The sequence below is a fragment of the Dreissena polymorpha genome, chromosome 15, assembly GCF_020536995.1.
Source record: "Dreissena polymorpha isolate Duluth1 chromosome 15, UMN_Dpol_1.0, whole genome shotgun sequence".
Taxonomy (NCBI): Eukaryota; Metazoa; Mollusca; class Bivalvia; order Myida; family Dreissenidae; genus Dreissena; species Dreissena polymorpha.
The window spans coordinates 60453594-60471627 of record NC_068369.1 but is presented as its reverse complement, the minus strand read 5'-3'; the positions used below and the strand labels follow the sequence as shown (position 1 = coordinate 60471627).

The 18034-nt window shown below is 34.0% G+C and overlaps 2 protein-coding genes across 2 annotated transcripts in view; both read left to right on the top strand.

Annotated features, from left to right (window-relative positions):
• Positions 1-669: 669 nt before the first annotated feature.
• LOC127859776 (uncharacterized) lies at positions 670-4354 on the top strand. Its single transcript, XM_052397284.1, has 5 exons — positions 670-786; positions 1726-1907; positions 2282-2457; positions 2745-2938; positions 4179-4354. Exons 1-5 carry the CDS (start codon positions 702-704, stop codon positions 4352-4354), a joined length of 813 nt encoding a protein of 270 aa, XP_052253244.1. The 5' UTR covers positions 670-701.
• A 7427-nt stretch (positions 4355-11781) lies between these two features.
• Positions 11782-18034, top strand: part of LOC127861096 (peptidyl-prolyl cis-trans isomerase 1-like) — a 59581-nt gene continuing 53328 nt past the window's right edge. Inside the window, exons 1-5 of the mRNA XM_052399471.1 lie at positions 11782-11825; positions 13984-14050; positions 14367-14441; positions 16814-16921; positions 17110-17154. Coding sequence (XP_052255431.1) covers positions 13987-14050; positions 14367-14441; positions 16814-16921; positions 17110-17154 — 292 coding nt within the window. The 5' untranslated portion in view covers positions 11782-11825; positions 13984-13986. The remainder of the gene's footprint in view (positions 11826-13983; positions 14051-14366; positions 14442-16813; positions 16922-17109; positions 17155-18034) is intronic.

Here is an 18034-nt window from a genome sequence, read left to right as displayed (position 1 = left end):
GATATTTACACAAGTCTGTCTTCCACATTTCTCTATTTAAGATTTTATCTTTGCAAGTGCAAGTTAATTAAGTAAGGTGAATGTAGTTAAAGGATTAAAATTCAACAGAAATAAAGAACCACAAATGTTTAAAATCGGCACGAAAACTTAGGAGCGTCGATTTTGTAGAAACAAATTGTTCAGACCTATAAACAAAAGGGGTGACGCGGACTATAATAACGCATAAAAACGCTGAAACAAAGACGCTATTGCAAAGGCAATTATTACTCTTTTAAGGTGAATACAATGTTATTTGAGTCAATAAACTTTAAATATTTAAAAGTTTAATATACGTGAACATTTAAATGTGTAACCTAAATTCATGATCACTAATTTGTGTAATTAATAAGTATATGATCTTATGAAATGTTTACATGAAACAAATTTTGAAGCGTTGCAATTATTCATTTTATATTTCAATATTTTGGTTCACACACGTGCACACATAACTCAAATAATCCTAGTTATCATTCTTACCTTTAAGTCTAACAGAAAACCAGTTGATTGGTAGAAATAACTATAATTTCTATTTGGTGAGTAAGACTGCTGCAGTTGTCACAGCTTCGATATTCACTAGAGCTATGCCCATGCGTATGTTGTTGCTGGCTCTATATAAAGGGGCAGAGTCTCCCTCCTAATAATGATTCTGAAAAGGGACGGAAATGCTGTGCTTCTCGAGGAACAGTGCGGTGTTGGCTTTAAGCTTTCTAGTGCAAGTGTGCAGTGCTGGTATACTGTTCGGAGATGGTTAGTTTTAATGAGTTTTTAAGTTGTCCTGTACTTCATAGAACTTTTAATGCACATAATTTTGTTTCATTTTGTTACATTTGGCATTTTTCATTGCTTTCAAAACACAACGAACGATATTCAATTTGAAGACGTGTTAAGTTTCGTTAAAAATACAATTTATACACAAAAAAAAATATGATTCACATTTAAAAGATAGAACACGCTTTCTATGTTGTTGTTTCGTTTAAAAACTGTTTTTTTCCACAATGATTTTAGAATCATAAAAGTTATTAAGCGACCATGTGATTTTGTTTAACCCTACAAATATAAACTCAATATATATAACATATTTTGTATTCTATCGCATTACATATACATTTAACCTAAAATTCCTACAATTTCTGTTAATTTAACTAATAATCTGCATTGAACGGTATATTCGTTCCCCAGATATATCATTATCTGTTAACTGTACCGATATTCATTATATTAAACAATTTGTAATATTTTTTATTCAGTGAAATAAAGGTCCATTTTGACGGGTGTAATTTGTTTTGCTGATAAAATTGCATGAATTCTTGTTTGAATAAACATGACATAATTGTACTAACTTACTTTCTTACTTCGTTACTTACTTACTTACCTACTTACTTACTTGCTTACTTACTTACTTACTGACTTACCTACTTACTTACTTACTTATCTTCATTCCTTCCTTACTTCCTTACTTACTTGCTTACTTACTTACTTACTTACTTACTTACTTACTTACTTACTTATGTTAAAATGTATTATTTCCTTTTTATCATCGATGACTTTGCTTCAACGGTGCGCCACACATGCGACTTCAAACAAAACTATTTCATATTCGTCGTTTTGAACAAAAACATATCCAGTGCTTGATCTCTATAATTAACTGTAAAACTACCGTCGTTTTAATTTTTGCACTTGTTTCAGCGGTACGTGAAGCGTTTAAAGAAGACGACTGGGAACCGGTGTACCGGATATACGAAAACCACGAGTGGGACTCTCACGACGACTACCTCAGTAAGGAACGCAGCGCGCGCTTCGGTGACAAGGACGACTCTCAGTTCCGCTCATGGAAACTCGACCAGTGGAACCACGACAAGATACACAAGGTGCGCAGCTTCAGAAAAAGGATGATCCCCAGGGACGATTACGTGTATTTATAAATTTCAATGTAACGTATTTTAAAGAAATACTATTCCGCATGACACGGACAATGTTCAGGAACATAGTGAATTATGATGATGGTAAATAATAACGATAATAATAATAATTATCATCACGATGACTGATATGACGCTAATTACGATAACGATGAAGATGATGATGCTGATGTTTCTGGTAAAAAAAGATGACGATGATGATGGTGGTGGTGTTGATGATGATGGTGATGACGACGACGATGATACTGTAGACAATGACGATGAGAATTGTAGGGATGATTACATAAAAAAGGCAGTTTCTGTATATCATGTGGTTATCGCAGGTGAAAGTGGAACTCTATGACGACGGCGACGAGGTGGCGGAATTCGAGTTCGAGGGCACTCTGCAGAACTTGACCAGCTTCTTCTCGCATGCCAATCTCCGCCGATCCTCTTACGGGGACATCCCCGATGGGCTCAGCGGTAGGCCATTTCCCGGCGACGACTTCAGCTTTGACGGGTGTGTAGTATGAGTTTGCTGGTTCATTAATTAAAGGTGTCATGTTTTGAAGTGAATTTTCATAGCGACCTCTGCCTACTGGAAATACCGTAATAAGCAGCGCAGAACATATACTACCGGTATTAGGAAACATTAATTGTTTGGATGTAAATTTGTTGTTAACATGTATTGTGTGTTTATTTTTATATGTAAATATTTATATCATTAAAATAAAAAATGGCGCTACAAAAAAGACACCCATTTATTTATTTGATAAAATATAAGTGTTATATATTACACGTCGCCAGGGACGACGACTCGCGCCACTGGGCGATCAGCTACCGCCACAGGGGCGATTGTCGAAATGACGAGGGCTGGATACAGGTGATCGACAAGCCAACGCCAGGTCGCGACCGCTGCGTCTGCGGCTATGAGAACGTGGCAAAATACCCAACCATCATGTACGCCAAGGGAAACCGGAAGGCGCGCTGGAGCGATAAAAGTAAGTGACTATTATAACTCCGTTATGGCCTCTATAGTTAAAACAAATGCATGTGTCATGCACATTACTTTGTAATAATAAAAATTGAATTAAATGTTTATACATTTCATCGGTGTATGAAAAGTCTGGTAAATTACGCATAATTCGTGCTAAAACACTTCGGAGTTTATGAAAATAAAGGGCGATTTCTTAAAGTTCATAAATTAAATGCCCTAAATTCTTAAGAAGAATCAGCTTATAATGTTCACGCCATGTTTTAGTTTGCAAATTAAGGTAGCGCACCTCTAATGGGCACATATCCAAATATAATCTAATTAATTATTTTCTTAATCAGCATCAATTCACTGAACTACATGCAAATTTGTAGGTAGGCTTTCCATGCTTAAAAAAAAAATATACCGATTTTTTCAAAACCACCCCCACGCTCGGCTTTTGTCCAATTTATTTTCACCCCTGGGGTATATTAAAGTTCCATAATTCATTCAAATTTCCAAATATGGGCATGCAGTTGGTGTGTACAGATGCTGTAAAGGTGTTTAAAGTTTAAACAAGATGAAATAAGTATTCTTTTACAGACATTTATTTTTTACAAATTTTTATCTATGGAAGAGCGCCATGAAATGTAAGTGATTTCAGCCAAGTAAAAAATGGGTCGGTTAAAAACAAGGTGTCATAAAATTCAAAATAGTATCATTTAAGTCATATTTTAAACTTAGTTTTTATAGAAACACTATATACAGCAAAAATACCAAGAAATAGACAGATTTACCGTTTACTTTTTGAAATAAAAATAAAAATGCAACATGCATGGTTCGTATTTTCAACAGTAAATCACCCAATTTCGCCATAACGTTGTTTTAATTTTAATAATTGAAGAATGTGCATAAAAATTGCAACATATTTAACAATAAATATAGCTTATATGCCATATCAAATCAAATAACGTTAGAAAATAAATAAAACGCGTCGCAAAAAAGTATACGTCGTCGGCAGGATTCGAACCTGCGCAAGATTATCCCAAAAGATTTGTAGTCTATCGCCTTAACCACTAGGCTACGGCACTAGGCTGCTGCGCTACCTTAAGACATACAAAAATTGTTCGACCATGATTTTTAAGATAAAACAAACACACACAAAAATCGAGTTGACTTCGTATTTTCAATTACTTTGTTATTGTAAATCAATAATGTTATATTTCACGAATATGTATTTCTGAACACCCATTTTCAATGAAAAACAGACGCTGTTGGTCACGCGGACATGATGCAGGTATCTGTGAGTCACGTGCCGTACCCCGCACGTCAGCAGCCACAACCTCCCGTGGTGCAGCAGCCCGCCGCGATACCTCAACAACCACAACAGCTGCAACCGCAGATGATGTCAATGCAAAATTTTATGTTTGAATTGAAGAAATAAATTTCCTTTATACTGTTATATATACTCATACAGTATACATAAATAATTCTTTAATTGATACAGAAATTGTAATATATCATCATGATTAATATTGACCTTCTATAGGACAAAATAAAGGGTGCTCTTAAAACATTCTACTAGTACCGATTTTTTATTGAATGTCGATCGCATAACTCAAACATTATGTTCGATTTAGCGCTTCTTATTGTTCACTAAACAAATGGTTTAGATCTCGTACACGTAGTTTAAACCAGGACGCAGGAGGCTGTCAGTCCAGGGTTTTATCATAGAGACGGACTAGAAGGTGTGTGTAAATTGACCGATAAATAATGATAGTGTGATTATTTCGTAATGATGTATACTAGATCTATGTCAATTTGGCCGCGCTCCGTGAAAAGGGGGTTAAATGCATGTGCATACAGTGCCATCCGCACAGGCTAATCAGGGACGACACTTTCCGCTCGTATGATATTTTATGTTTAAAAAAAGTCTCTTCTTGGCAAATATGTAGTTTAGGTGGAAAATCTATTCTATGAACACTTAATCTATTAAACAAATAACAGTTGTTTTCGGTATTTTAAGTTGTTCTTGCAAAAACAAATCATCCCTGCAAACTGCACAGGCTAATCTGGGACGACACTTTATGCGCATGCATTAAACCCATGTTTCACAGAGCACGGCACAATCATATTATACTTTTTTATTCACATGCTATACCCTTTCTCCCATGTAATACAACCATTACATAATTGTTTTTTTATATTACACATGTGTAATACAACATTTTTAAGCGTTTTCATTGGCTTAGTTTTCGTTTATTAACCAATCGCATTTTGTTATTTTGCTGAAATGACGTTGCAACGTAGAATGACGTCACGAAATGTAAACAAAATTCGGGATTAATCATTATGTTTGCGTAAAGATTTATTTAATTTGCTCATTTAAAAGCATGTGATAAAAAAGATCTGACACTCGTTGTCATATCATACCATATTTTATTAAAATCGTCCAGGAAATTCGTTAGTAAGCGAGCCTTTCCTGAACTCGTTTAATAAAATATGGTTTGATATGACAACTCGTGCCAGATCCTATATGTGCGCTTGTTATGAGGGTAATTATATGTATTGTTTAAAAGGAATACGATGTATAAAAGATAATCGATAACAGACTATGGGTTTCGATACTTGTAAAGGCGTCACCATATGGAAATATTCCGAAAAACTAACAATTTTGCTGAAAACGAATGCGATAAGGCCGGCATTTTCTCAGAAAAGTTCGTATCTATAAAGCATGATTCTGACTGAGTGTCATGTCAGCTAAATGTTTGTCAAGTTTAAGTGTCACATTTGAGATGTGCTTATTATTATCTTAAACTGACATTAATGATCATATTATAATTTGTACAAATTAAACGTTTGACGCCAATCTATACTCTGTTTGAGACATGCTGGTGTTTTACATCCGAAAAGGCATAATAAATGATAAATTTTTGATATTTTTTTGTTTCCTTCCCTCTGCCGTGCGATTCGAAAACAACGCCGCGTTTGGCCATATGCAGCTGTTCGTGGTTCTACTAAAAAGGAAAAAACACTTATATAACATACGTTCAATGAATATTGAAATTAAAGATTGAAGTGGGAAATCCTATTTTTTTTGTACTTTCGGTGGTCATTTTGGAAGCCAGTATGACTTATATGCAATATTTAATTCATTTTCTCTTGTAGAAACATATTTTAATTAATTAATAACATAAAACAGCTAATTTCAATGCCAAATAGAGAATATTTCAATCAAATATGGCAATAGCATGTAATTTCCTAAATTTTTGCGGCCATCTTGGCGGCCATCTTGAAAATGGCGGCCATCTTGAAAATTTGAGATGGGTCTAAAGCTAAAATTGAATAAAATACTTTTATCTACAAATGTACCAACTGTGTTGCTTTTATCAAAAAGTGAACAATTCCTCTGAATACAAACACCATATGATCCCGCTGTAACTCCTTTGGGGTTTGTTGACGATTTTTAATTAACGTTACAAGTGCCGCGATCTGACAGAGTTGTATCTGCAGTTCAGACACTGTAACAAATGGCCCGTCGGGATTGTTCCATACGGTTCACGTGTGTATCCCCAATCTGCCAGGATCATCATGACGTTGGTTTGTTGAACAAAGACGATATTTTACAATGAATAACTTGCCCTTAGTTTATTAAGTTTCAGTACGATGAAATGTTTTAAATTATGGCTGTACTGTTGTTCACGATTTGATTGAGGCAGCATATTGAATATACAATGTATATTGGTCATATATCGACTTTATTAATTTTAAAGATATTGACATCACACGGAGCGTCGCTCTCTACTATCGCTGAATTGGTTATTGTCGGCTCGGCATCAACATGCTTTTTGAGTTTGAGTTTCGATAATATAGAGGCCATTTTACACAAAATGGACATACATATGAACATAATTAGTTTAAACAAGAAACATCTTTTAAAAAGATATACGGCGTTGATTGTGGTTGGAGTTTATGAAAGGTACAGAGTTCATTGAATGAGATCAAGGATAGCGAATGTCTTTTGCTGTGCAGTTCTTAGCTGCATCACACGCAGTACGGGATGTTACGAGGAGTTTTTTGGCTTATTTTAGATTATTACATATTGCTGGTCATAAACCTATAGATACAAAACAGAAAACCAAAAAAATAATGGAATTGAAATTAAAACATATGAGTCAACAGGCCACACGCGAAGTATCCGTACATATTTTTAATATTTATACGGGCGTTCTTCGAACAAACCTGTTTTAGATTGATTCGAGTATTAACAGTATCGAGAATCATCGCGCTCATGCTTAATACATTAATCAATATGGTGGAATAATTCTTGTTAAATTAATAAAAAATAATATTTATCACATATTGTTGAAAACACATTAAGAATCTATTATTGACATACCATAATTATCGCTTGATATCTTCATTTAACATCTTTCTGGTCAAAAGAAAATTCCAGTTCACCTAGTTCACGCTATAGCGTCTTTATTATAGACCGTTCCATAATCGATAAATTGACCGCCGCCATATTGTCAGTCACGTGACTGTCCGCCATTACACTGCTGCTAACTGGTGCGAGACTGCGATTCCAAAAGCCAAAAACGTAGAGAATACCCGCTTAACCGTTGTCGGATAAATAAATTACTTAATGAATTAATTAGAGGCGATTATCACATTTTTGTTGTTTAAATGATTGTTTGAAGTTGAGATTGATTGTTACAAATAAAATGTTTAAAATGCTTTCGTGTATTTGTTTTTTTTTATATCTGTAATCAAGTGGTAATCATCGGCGAAAATTTGCCGGTTCAGTCGCTCATACTATGTCTTAGACTTGTTACTTTTAACGTTTCACAAACAATTCACGCATGTATTGTTGTGTTGATTTTAATAGCCGCAACATCAAGCAATTTATATTTTAATTAATACTTATTTAAGATTCTCGCGCAATTAATTACCGCTAATTGTTTGTAATTGGTCTCATGTGGTAAAAATCTACATTCCAAAATCATAACATATTATATTAAGTATGATATTTTTGATACGCCTTCCTTTATTTTTCTTGTTCTAACTGATATCAAAGATAAAAAATTGTGGTTTGGATTTATATTTAATTATGGAATTTTGTCACGTTAAAAAACGAGCTTTTTATTATGAGAGAGTGATATTGATCTTGACGATCTTTTATGTGATTATTCGGAAGATGAAGAGAATGTGATCTATGTGATATATCTATATTTTCATCTGTGAATCATTTAACAGCTATAAAGCTAAAAAATACTAAAAAATGTATTTTATAGGTCTTTGAAGTAACGCAAAACATATGGATAACGACACCAAATGTTTAGTCAATTAATCCACACAAAAAAACTCCGAAAAAAACACTTAATAATATTTCAAAAATATATTATTAAGCGCCAAACGAATTTATTAATACATTTATTTGCAACTTTAAAAACGCGGCATAAGCATCAAATTAAAGATTATCTGAAGACTGAAAGGCCGACAGTTTGACACAACAAAGAGCTCTATGCATAAGCCGTAATATTTTTTGCAGAAAAGCTTCAATAAATTACAATAGTAATACATCTCATTATAAAAATATAATTATGAATGGCATGAGTACGTTAGTGTGATAAACACGTGAGTAATAGAAAGTATAAGGGGTGCATTGAAAATAAACGTACTACAAAGCCCTATTAAAAGCGAAGTGCATGACAGTATTAACATGTAATTTTAATTTGATGGGTTTTGTACAGAGAATGACGCTATTGAGGAATATAAACATACAACTGAGAAACACAACTTTACATGATGCAATTTGAACTGTGTATTCATGTATATTGAAAACTCGTTACTAGTGAGTATGAGTGGCAAATATCTAACATTTTAACACACATATATCTATATTAATATTTTTTTTAAAACAATATTTACCCCCGTTCGTGTCAAATGTAATTTCTTGTTTTATGATGTCGTTCGTGCATTGCCGTAACATTAAATCTTCATACGAAATGACGTAGTTTTAATTAACCGATACCCGCTTAATACGTTAAATGTTATGTTTTTAGGTAAATTTTATAATTATCAAATACTTTTTTTCATAAATTAAAACAGGGAATAAACGGGCTAGTATCTTTACGGTGTACAATTTCTGATATTCTATATTGGACATAACTTTTAATTTGTACAATATGTAACATATCTAATGAACGCAACTGTTAAGTATGTCGGAGGTAAAATATTAAACCAAATGACTGCTTAATACTACCAGAAAGAGAAGACATGGTGGCATCATCAATTGTGTTTAATGACCAGACTGTCATCAGCCAACCAGTGTGGTTTATGACACCCCGGGATGACGCCATGTTGTTAGTTAAGTCTGGATAATATCTGATCAAAACGAGATAATCGGATTATGCAGAACAAACGGGCAATTCAACACTGGAATGCAAATGATAAATATTGCATTTAGTTTAATTAAATGGTTTTTTTTAATGTGTTAACGTGTTTATTTTCCTAGACAAATACCTAAAAAATGCACGTTTTTCAAACATTTTTCTGTTATAACACTAACTTAACATCTCCTCTAGCAGAAAAACTTTATTTCATACAATTTGCATGACAAACAAACAAGTTTTACAAAAAGAAAGAAATTCACCCGTTGAATAATCGGTGCTCTCTTATATATGTTACCGGTTGTTTGGCAGTAGTGTAATGGCGGACGCGGGGAGTATTCAGGGGAGATAATTGGGTAATTACTAAATTATGGAACGGTCTATATAACGACTATTTTTTTCTCGCCGCGAACTCTGTTCAGCACATAAGGTAGTCGTGAAGACGCAGCAATGACCTGTATATAAACTATGACATTCACACACACACTAACCGCGAACTGACGAAGGTGTTGAATCAACGCACAAATTGCAGATGTGAAGAGTTGAGTGTAAACTGTTCTATCTATCATGCCTTTTCATGATAAAATTGTTTCATGCTGAACACGAAGTAAAACAGTGTTAGAAAGACGCGGTCATGTTTCCAATATTCTCAAATCAGCCAATGGACTAAATGAAGTGGGTAGCCGCGGGCATTTTTATGAATGTAACCTACAGGTCACCCAAGGTCAAAAGGGACGTTAAACAGCTTTGCCTAAAAAAATAGCCGACATCGACCGATTAAGCGTTAAATTCCCGGGTACGTCATTCTATACATAGATGGTGACGTCACTACGTTATTGTCACCTCTATACTAGACCGGTGTGACACAATGCGGGTACGTTTTAGTATATTACCGTACCCGGGCTACATGTAAGTATACTTTTAATAAGTGTATCCGGGGACAATGTCAGTAGTACCTGAGCCGACAATGACCAATCGAGCTCTACTATCGAAAATCTACTAAATTTAATAAATACGAGTTGTCGCTTGTTGCTATGATGAAATGCGACGTTTGGTTGTGTGACTCTACAACGTGTCTGTATGGAAATTAACACAAAAATAGCGCAAACAATTGATCTTCGAAAGTACGGGACATTCTTAACCAACACGGTTATACCGATGTATGGCTAATACCTTAATCTGTGACTACCAATCAATTTATTCCGTTACTAAAAACAGATTGCGTGACCAGTTAATTTGAATGTCAGTATGACGCCATATAGCTAGCTCAATCATAATATATAAGGAACTTAACCCTGTATTTGAACGATCATGTTATTTTAATATTGTTTACAATAAAAAGCATAGGAACGATATTGCTAAATTATCTTTGTCTTTGTCGTCTCACAAATTATGCATAGAAACGTGGAGATACCAGACTATTGTCAGAAATCAACTCAAATGAATGTTAAGTAGTCTAACCGTAATTACATCGGTGATATATTTAATATTTTATATACACACATTTTAAATACTTCTCCAATCTATGCAACATACGAAACATGCGCTCTGATAAGTCCTTAATTATGTAACTTGATGACAACAATTTATTTTACCATATACTTTTACTATGGTTTTGAAATTAATTTGTTTTGCAAAGGGAGCATGAACATAATGACACAGGCATTCCTCTAAAATTCCAAAAGGAAGAAACGAAAGAAAACAGAAGAAACTATATTAATTTTTTAAGATTCAGGAAGCACATTCATAAGTTCACGAGGCAGAACTGGCCAACACGACAGCAGTTAAAACTTTGGTTGAATATGGTGCATACAGTAAAACGGTACATTATTTGATGCAATTAAGTCATGTGACGAATATTGCCAAGCACGGCCTAATCAGAGCTTAAGTCAGCAAATACGAATGGATACAGTGTTTATTTGAATATGTCAAGTTGTATTCGAGTTCAAAGTCAAAACAAGATAGACACATCTAAGACATATAATTAATGCCCATATAAAGAAGCTAAATATCATCAACTGTTCCACTACTACGTATAGTTGTCCACGACCAGGAAACGGTAGAAGTTCTACTCGACGGAGAATGTGGCAAACGGATTTATATAAATGCTGCCATGGAAATGGCATAACTATTTTGGCGTTGAATAACTTTAAGCATTTAGTAGCGGACCTGAGGAAAATAGATGTTAACCATCTTTAATTTTTATTGCGAAGAAAAAATGTCTCAACAAAATTGCTAAGGGTCTTGTTAAAAGGTCAGTCGTTAAGGGACGAACTGTCGATGGGGCGACTCTTCATACAATGGCCCAGAAGACATAAGTTGCATTGCTGATAATATACAAGAGCCTACAGTTCGCTTACAAAACGATATTGATAAACAAATAATTCCGACTTTAATTGCAAAAAAATGCTACCTCAAGGAATGTTGCTGCCGCTGCGATGAGTTGTGAAACAATTTGTATAGTGTGACCGTCACTTTTGTCTAGTATATCTTGGGTTCGGTTGGTAGCCTCTCGTGACGCTGGTATTTGTTTTGTTTTCGATAATAATTATTTTTTGTTCAAAACATTATCTTAAAAGCCGCATCTAGACTTCTCAAAGTGCCTTAAAATAGTACGATATGCTACAAAGTTATCATGAAGTAAATTCGATGGATACAGATTGCACCTCTTGATTGTCATGAGTTTCCGCGACTAAACACACATTGAAAATTAAGAAGATTAGCGTTATAGATAGATAATTTACTCACTTATATCTTTATACAGAAACGAAGGACCGCATGGTACTTGCCATAATCACTTCTGTCTGACAATCCATGGTTTTTCGACGTTAATTATGTATCCTTTATAAATCTCTAGGTGCACATAAGACTCAAAAATAAATAAGTGTGCAACAGAAAATACTTTGTCATAATTTAAATTTTAAAGATAATTGCTATTATAGACTGATTTCTCTTTTCACCTCATGCTTAGTGTAGAGTTTCTTACATACGTTTTCATGTTGAATATGCATTTTGAATTCTGGTAGGCTCCCTCTTATATCCTCCAGTGATCAAATTCCGGTGACATACTTAACAAAACAATCAAGAGAAATAATGCGACAATAAATGATTCACCTGCCAAAAATTATTTAATTCCAGTAAAATCCATGTCAAAATTGTGTACTTGCACACTGTTTTGTTTTTCAAGGGATTCTAGTGCCACGTACACTGTAGTAGCATGAACAATTTGCATAGGCAGTATTTTTTTTAAAAACCATTTTGGGAATGGGGCCAGGTCCCTTTGGATCTGAGGGGTCTCACTAGAATTACTTGGAAAAAGTAGGAGTCCAAAAGAAAAAATAGGAGTCCCAATGAATATTGCACTCATCTTCAAATTTTCAGCAAAAAATCCATATAAATAAAAAATGAATATAAAATCATAAATAATAAAATTGTTGGTTTCATTATTAAAAACCCAAATACAAAATGACATTAGGAACCCCACTCATTATGTTCTCTTTATTTTTATTTATTTGTATTTATCTTTATTATGTTCTCTTTATTTTTATTGATCTTTATTTACATACACACCCCAATTATATACATTTACTTTTTTGTAAACAAAACCATATCATTACCCTACAATGGTATATCCATTTGAAACACCAATAAAACCAACAGTGTTACTGGATGACATAAATTAAATCTATGCCTAAAAACTGCAAGTTGTGAATGGTGTTAGCAGACATAAAAAGGTCTTTGATGTGAATGCCGAGTTGGGGCAAGTTTCTAGGAAGTTAAAACTTTACATTTGTAACACATCAGCAAGTGGCTATTTCAAAGTCGTCAAATAATAGTACATTACTGGAAGCATGCATATACTGTCAGAAAAAGCATCAGGGCTTAGCTCCCTAGGGGATGGAATGTGGGAATACTATTAGGACAATTTAGAAACATTACTGCACTTGTTAAACAGGTGTGAGGAAATAAATTATGTTGGCTTAAGTTTAAATAATCAGGTTGCTTTACAGGTTTTGTTTGTTAATGGATTGACTTGAAGAACCCAGTTGTCCAAAAAAATGCATCCTGGCAACTCAATTGGCTTCAAAGTAGCATCATTTTTCGAATTTATGCATACAAATACGCTTGATTAAGCGTTTCCGAAAGCCCTGAATCTGGAAAATTTGTGGCATTTTGACTAAAATTGGGAAATTAGTGTTGTTGTTTAACTTATGAATTCTTCAAAATTGAGAATACAAGACGTGTTTTCAGTAATATATTTACTATTAAAAGTTGAACTTATATGGATGGGAGATGAACAAAATATTGAGATCTAAAAAAAATAATGAAAAAATACAGAATTGCTAGCTCCCATTTGGGAAAATGTAGACTTTTTCCATTTGGAATGAGGCTGATTACTGGACCCGATTTGGAACGAACAAAAACACTGATGGGGGGGGCCTAATTCCGGTGATATAACTCCAATCAGAGAGTACCCCATTTAACTTGGCTATCGAAGTGCCAGGTTTATACTACTTGAATGGTCTGCTTCACTACAAACTTTATGTGGACATTTGTTTTAGGGGAAAAATATAGCCCTTATGTGCCTGGGGATACACACTACTTGCTCTTGATTGATCAGTGACTTGCCTTTATGGTCATTATGACCCCCGGTAACAACATGCAATTGATCTGCTTGCAGACCATGGATGAACCTCCCAAGCATCGACCTCGCTGCTTCTTTGACATCACTATTGATGGAGAGAATGGTAAGATACCAGAAGTATTCAAAGATTTCAATGGGTTGTTTCTAACATAGTCTCACTGAAAGTAGGCCCATTTTTACAGGGCAGTGGGTGATGTCAAATAGAGAAAAACAACTGGACCTTCACTTTTTTAGGACCAATCTTTTATTGAATATAATTAAAGACTTAATGTGAAGTTAATAATGTCCAAGGTGAAAGTCACATTTTCATCAATGGCAAGAATAACACTTTCTGGAATTGATATTGCCTGTGAATAGTTCTTTAGTATATAGTTTAAAATAAATAGCTTTTCCTTTAATCAGAAACAATTTTTTTGCAGTTGGGCGCATTGTATTTGAATTGTTCTCGGATCTGGCTCCAAAAACATGTGAGAACTTCAGAGTACTGTGTACAGGTAAAGAAAAGATTGACTTTCAATTTGTTTTTGTTTGAAGGCGTATAGTTTGCTGCTCCATTATTAGCTTGACTATTATATATGAAATATATATAGTTGAGCTATCCTACTCACCCCGGCGTTGCCGTTGGCGTTTCCATGAGCGTGCAAATGTTTAAGTTTGCGTAGTATCCAAATTATTTTCATTGTCCCTTGTCATATTGCTTTCATATTTTGTATACTTGTTTACCATCATAACCCCAACATGTAAACAAGAGCAGACAACTGTATCAAGCATTTTAACAGAAATATTGCCCCTTTTTTACTTAGAATATGCATATTAGAAGTAAAAAATATAATAAAGTTTGCGTACTACATGTACCTAAAATATTTCCTATGTCCTTTGACATATTGCTTTTATATTTTGCAAACATGTTAACCAACATGACCCCAACCTATAAACAATAGCAGACCACTGTATCAAGCATTTTGACAGATTTATGGCCCCTTTTATTCTTAGAATATGCATATTATTGATAAATCTATGTTAAAGTTTGCGTACTACCCCTAATATTTCCTGTGTCCCTTGACATATTGCTTTCATATTTTGCATACTTATTTACCAACATGACCCCAACTTATAATCAAGAGCAGACAACTGTATCAAGCATTTTGACAGAATTATGGCCCCTTTTATACTTAGATAATTGAACATTTTGCTTAAATTGCCATAACTTCTTTATTTATGATCAGATTTTATTAATACTTTGACAAAACAACACTTACCTGAATACCACAATGGATTCCACCCAAACAATACCCCACGCCCCAACCCAGAATCCCTGCCCCCCACCCCCACCCCAAAAAAAATTATTTTATTTTTCCATTTTTTATTATTGAAAGATCATCTAATAAATGACCACACCCCACATTATACCCCCTCTCAACCCCCTACCCCCCTCCAAATATACCAAAAATAAATCCTTTTTTTTTTTTTGAAAAATCGTCTAATAAATTATTGAATATGAACAATTTCCCCTTGATGGCTTAAGTTATACTGTCAAGCACTCGAATAGTCGAGCGCGCTGTCCTCTGACAGCTCTTGTTTAACCAGTTCTCAATTGCTTGTCACAAAACTTTCTGAAAATTTGTAGAAGTTTAAAATTGGGCCAAGGTTATAAACCACCTAAAATAATATACACTTTGGAGTTATGGCCCTCTGTCTGTCCAGATGTCAGTCAAAAAAATACTGTCTATGCCATATATAAATGGATATTAAAATAACTTCTCCCTTCATCAAAGGTCACACTTGAATGTTGTAGGTCAATTTTAGCCATAAAACTGAAATGTAGTTAGTCATCATGCAATATGAAATATGACTACCAGACTACGAGGAGATTGAATGTAGCGTGTATCACCTGTCTCCATCCCTACCTTAAATGTAAGGTGACACTTAGGTGTCAAAAGTTAATTTGGCCATTAAAGCCACATAAATACTCCCAGGATGATATCCGAACATTAACCAGCGAACTCGAAGCCAATAATATTGCATGTGCTTGTAAATGTTCGGATATTGTTACAGAAAAATTACATGGAATACATTGTTACAAACAAAATAAAAACGAGCATTTGTATATTGTTAAATCTATGCTACCTTACCCCATCTAGCGTTGAAAATTTTGCTATTGCTATAAGGAAAAAGGTATTTTTATATGGGATAACTTTATTTAACATAATATTTTACAAAAATATTCATTGATTTTTAGTGTTTATGGGGCTTTACACAGTTTGTCATTGACATCAGAGGAGTTTTGAGACAAACATGTGTGAGGACATCCACGCCATATGCTTGTGTTTCTATTTAATAAATAATAAGTACAAACGCTTGTAATGTATGATAGGTAAAGAGCTAGGTAAAATTGACACATCCTGCACATCTTCAGAATCTAGCAGGTGTAATCATATTAATCAGATTATGATAGAAGTTTTTATTTGAAATTGTGCATTTGATTTAGGTAATCTTCAAGGAAATATTACAATGATACATTTTAGGGTCTTTTCTGTTCCTTAAAATTATCTGTATTACCTGTAGTTGTCAATGTTATGGCAACAGTTTGCCAAAAATTGTACACTATAGTATTATATTAAATATAATAAATATATATATAATTTATATGTTATTTGTTAATTTTTCTTTAATCAGAAGTCTTTGTTCAAATGTTTTTAAGTCAATTTTTCATGTATTTAACTCTGGACGTCTTTGAGACTGTTTGCACTTTAAAACTATTTTTTAATGTATTTACATGCTTATACGAAGACTTTAATGTAATACAGAATCCTGACATTTTCATCAGTGTCAACATATTATATGTTTGTTTTGTATCCCTACACAGGTGAGAATGGCCTGAGCACAAAGACTGAGGTACCCCTACATTACAAGGGGTCCCCCTTCCACCGTGTGGTGAAAGACTTCATGGTACAGGGTGGAGACTTCACCAAAGGTATCACACTTATGTTTACATACATGTATATAGAGCATTTAACGACAAACTTCAAAACATGCCAAAATCTGTGAAAAGGCCCCTTTAAGTAAAACTGTTTCTATTTTTTTATAACATATATTTTAATCAATCAGAATGTTTTCAGGAGTCTGCATTGTCATGACCTGTACATTGATTCCTGATTTCAGGTGATGGTACAGGAGGGGAGTCTATATATGGAGGACAGTTTGCTGGTATGTTGAGATGTATATTGAACATTAGATAAAGTAGCAATTCTGTTGGAACTGGCATGAAGTATTTGCTATACCAAGGAAATCTAAGTTTGACAGGGTTTATATTTGAGTCAAGCTTTCAGTTGGTTGGTTTGTCTGTTGTCTGGTTTGTGGGTCTGTACGTATTGGACCACATTGGGCCAAAATTTCTTGTGAGGCAACCAGTTAATGTGTTTCTCAGCCTGCAAAAACTGGAAATGGAAAAAAAGTATTAACTATTGCTTTTTTATATTTTATTTAACAATAACAAAGCAATTCTTATCCTGTATGATATCATAGTGTAGCAAACAGTTTTTAATATAGCAAATCATGGCCAATGGTACATGTCATAGCACCAAACAAATTTCATAGTAACAGTCCAAGTCACTAGAGGCTTATCACATGGAGCCTATCAATTCGTCCTAACTCAAAAACTGTTTCCTATAAACTTGTTTGTTTACACGTGTATGGTTCAACTCATAATCTGGATAGGGAAATAAAATAAATGTTTACATTTATAAAAAAATATATAACATTGGGAATTTAATGCAGTCAGTTTGGAAAATATACAGTGTTGACAATATTACGCTTTGAACATCAAGAAACAGAAAGTGGGGGTGGGGTTCAAGAAGGAAAATATTGCATAAAATCACCGTACACAGCGTCTAAATTGAAAAGTCTCTTAAACTTCAAGTCTTTAGACTGTCACTGTTGTTATAAGTACTCTTAATGGAGTAAAATTGTGTAAGCCAGTTTCACTTTTAGCTACTAAATATTTGGCATTTCAAATAAATCCTTTAAGTATTGAGAGAAATTACTTTCTCTAATCAGGACTCCCATTTTCAAGATAAAAATCTTGCTT

What these genes read in the sequence shown, in the direction of transcription:
- LOC127859776 (XM_052397284.1), top strand. Translation starts at nt 702, where the DNA reads ATGCTGTGCTTCTCGAGGAACAGTGCGGTGTTGGCTTTAAGCTTTCTA. An exon ending in GACGACTTCAGCTTTGACGG is followed by an intron (nt 2,458 to 2,744) that starts GTGTGTAGTATG and finishes ACACGTCGCCAG; the next exon opens with GGACGACGACTCGCGCCACT. An exon ending in GGCGCGCTGGAGCGATAAAA is followed by an intron (nt 2,939 to 4,178) that starts GTAAGTGACTAT and finishes AATGAAAAACAG; the next exon opens with ACGCTGTTGGTCACGCGGAC.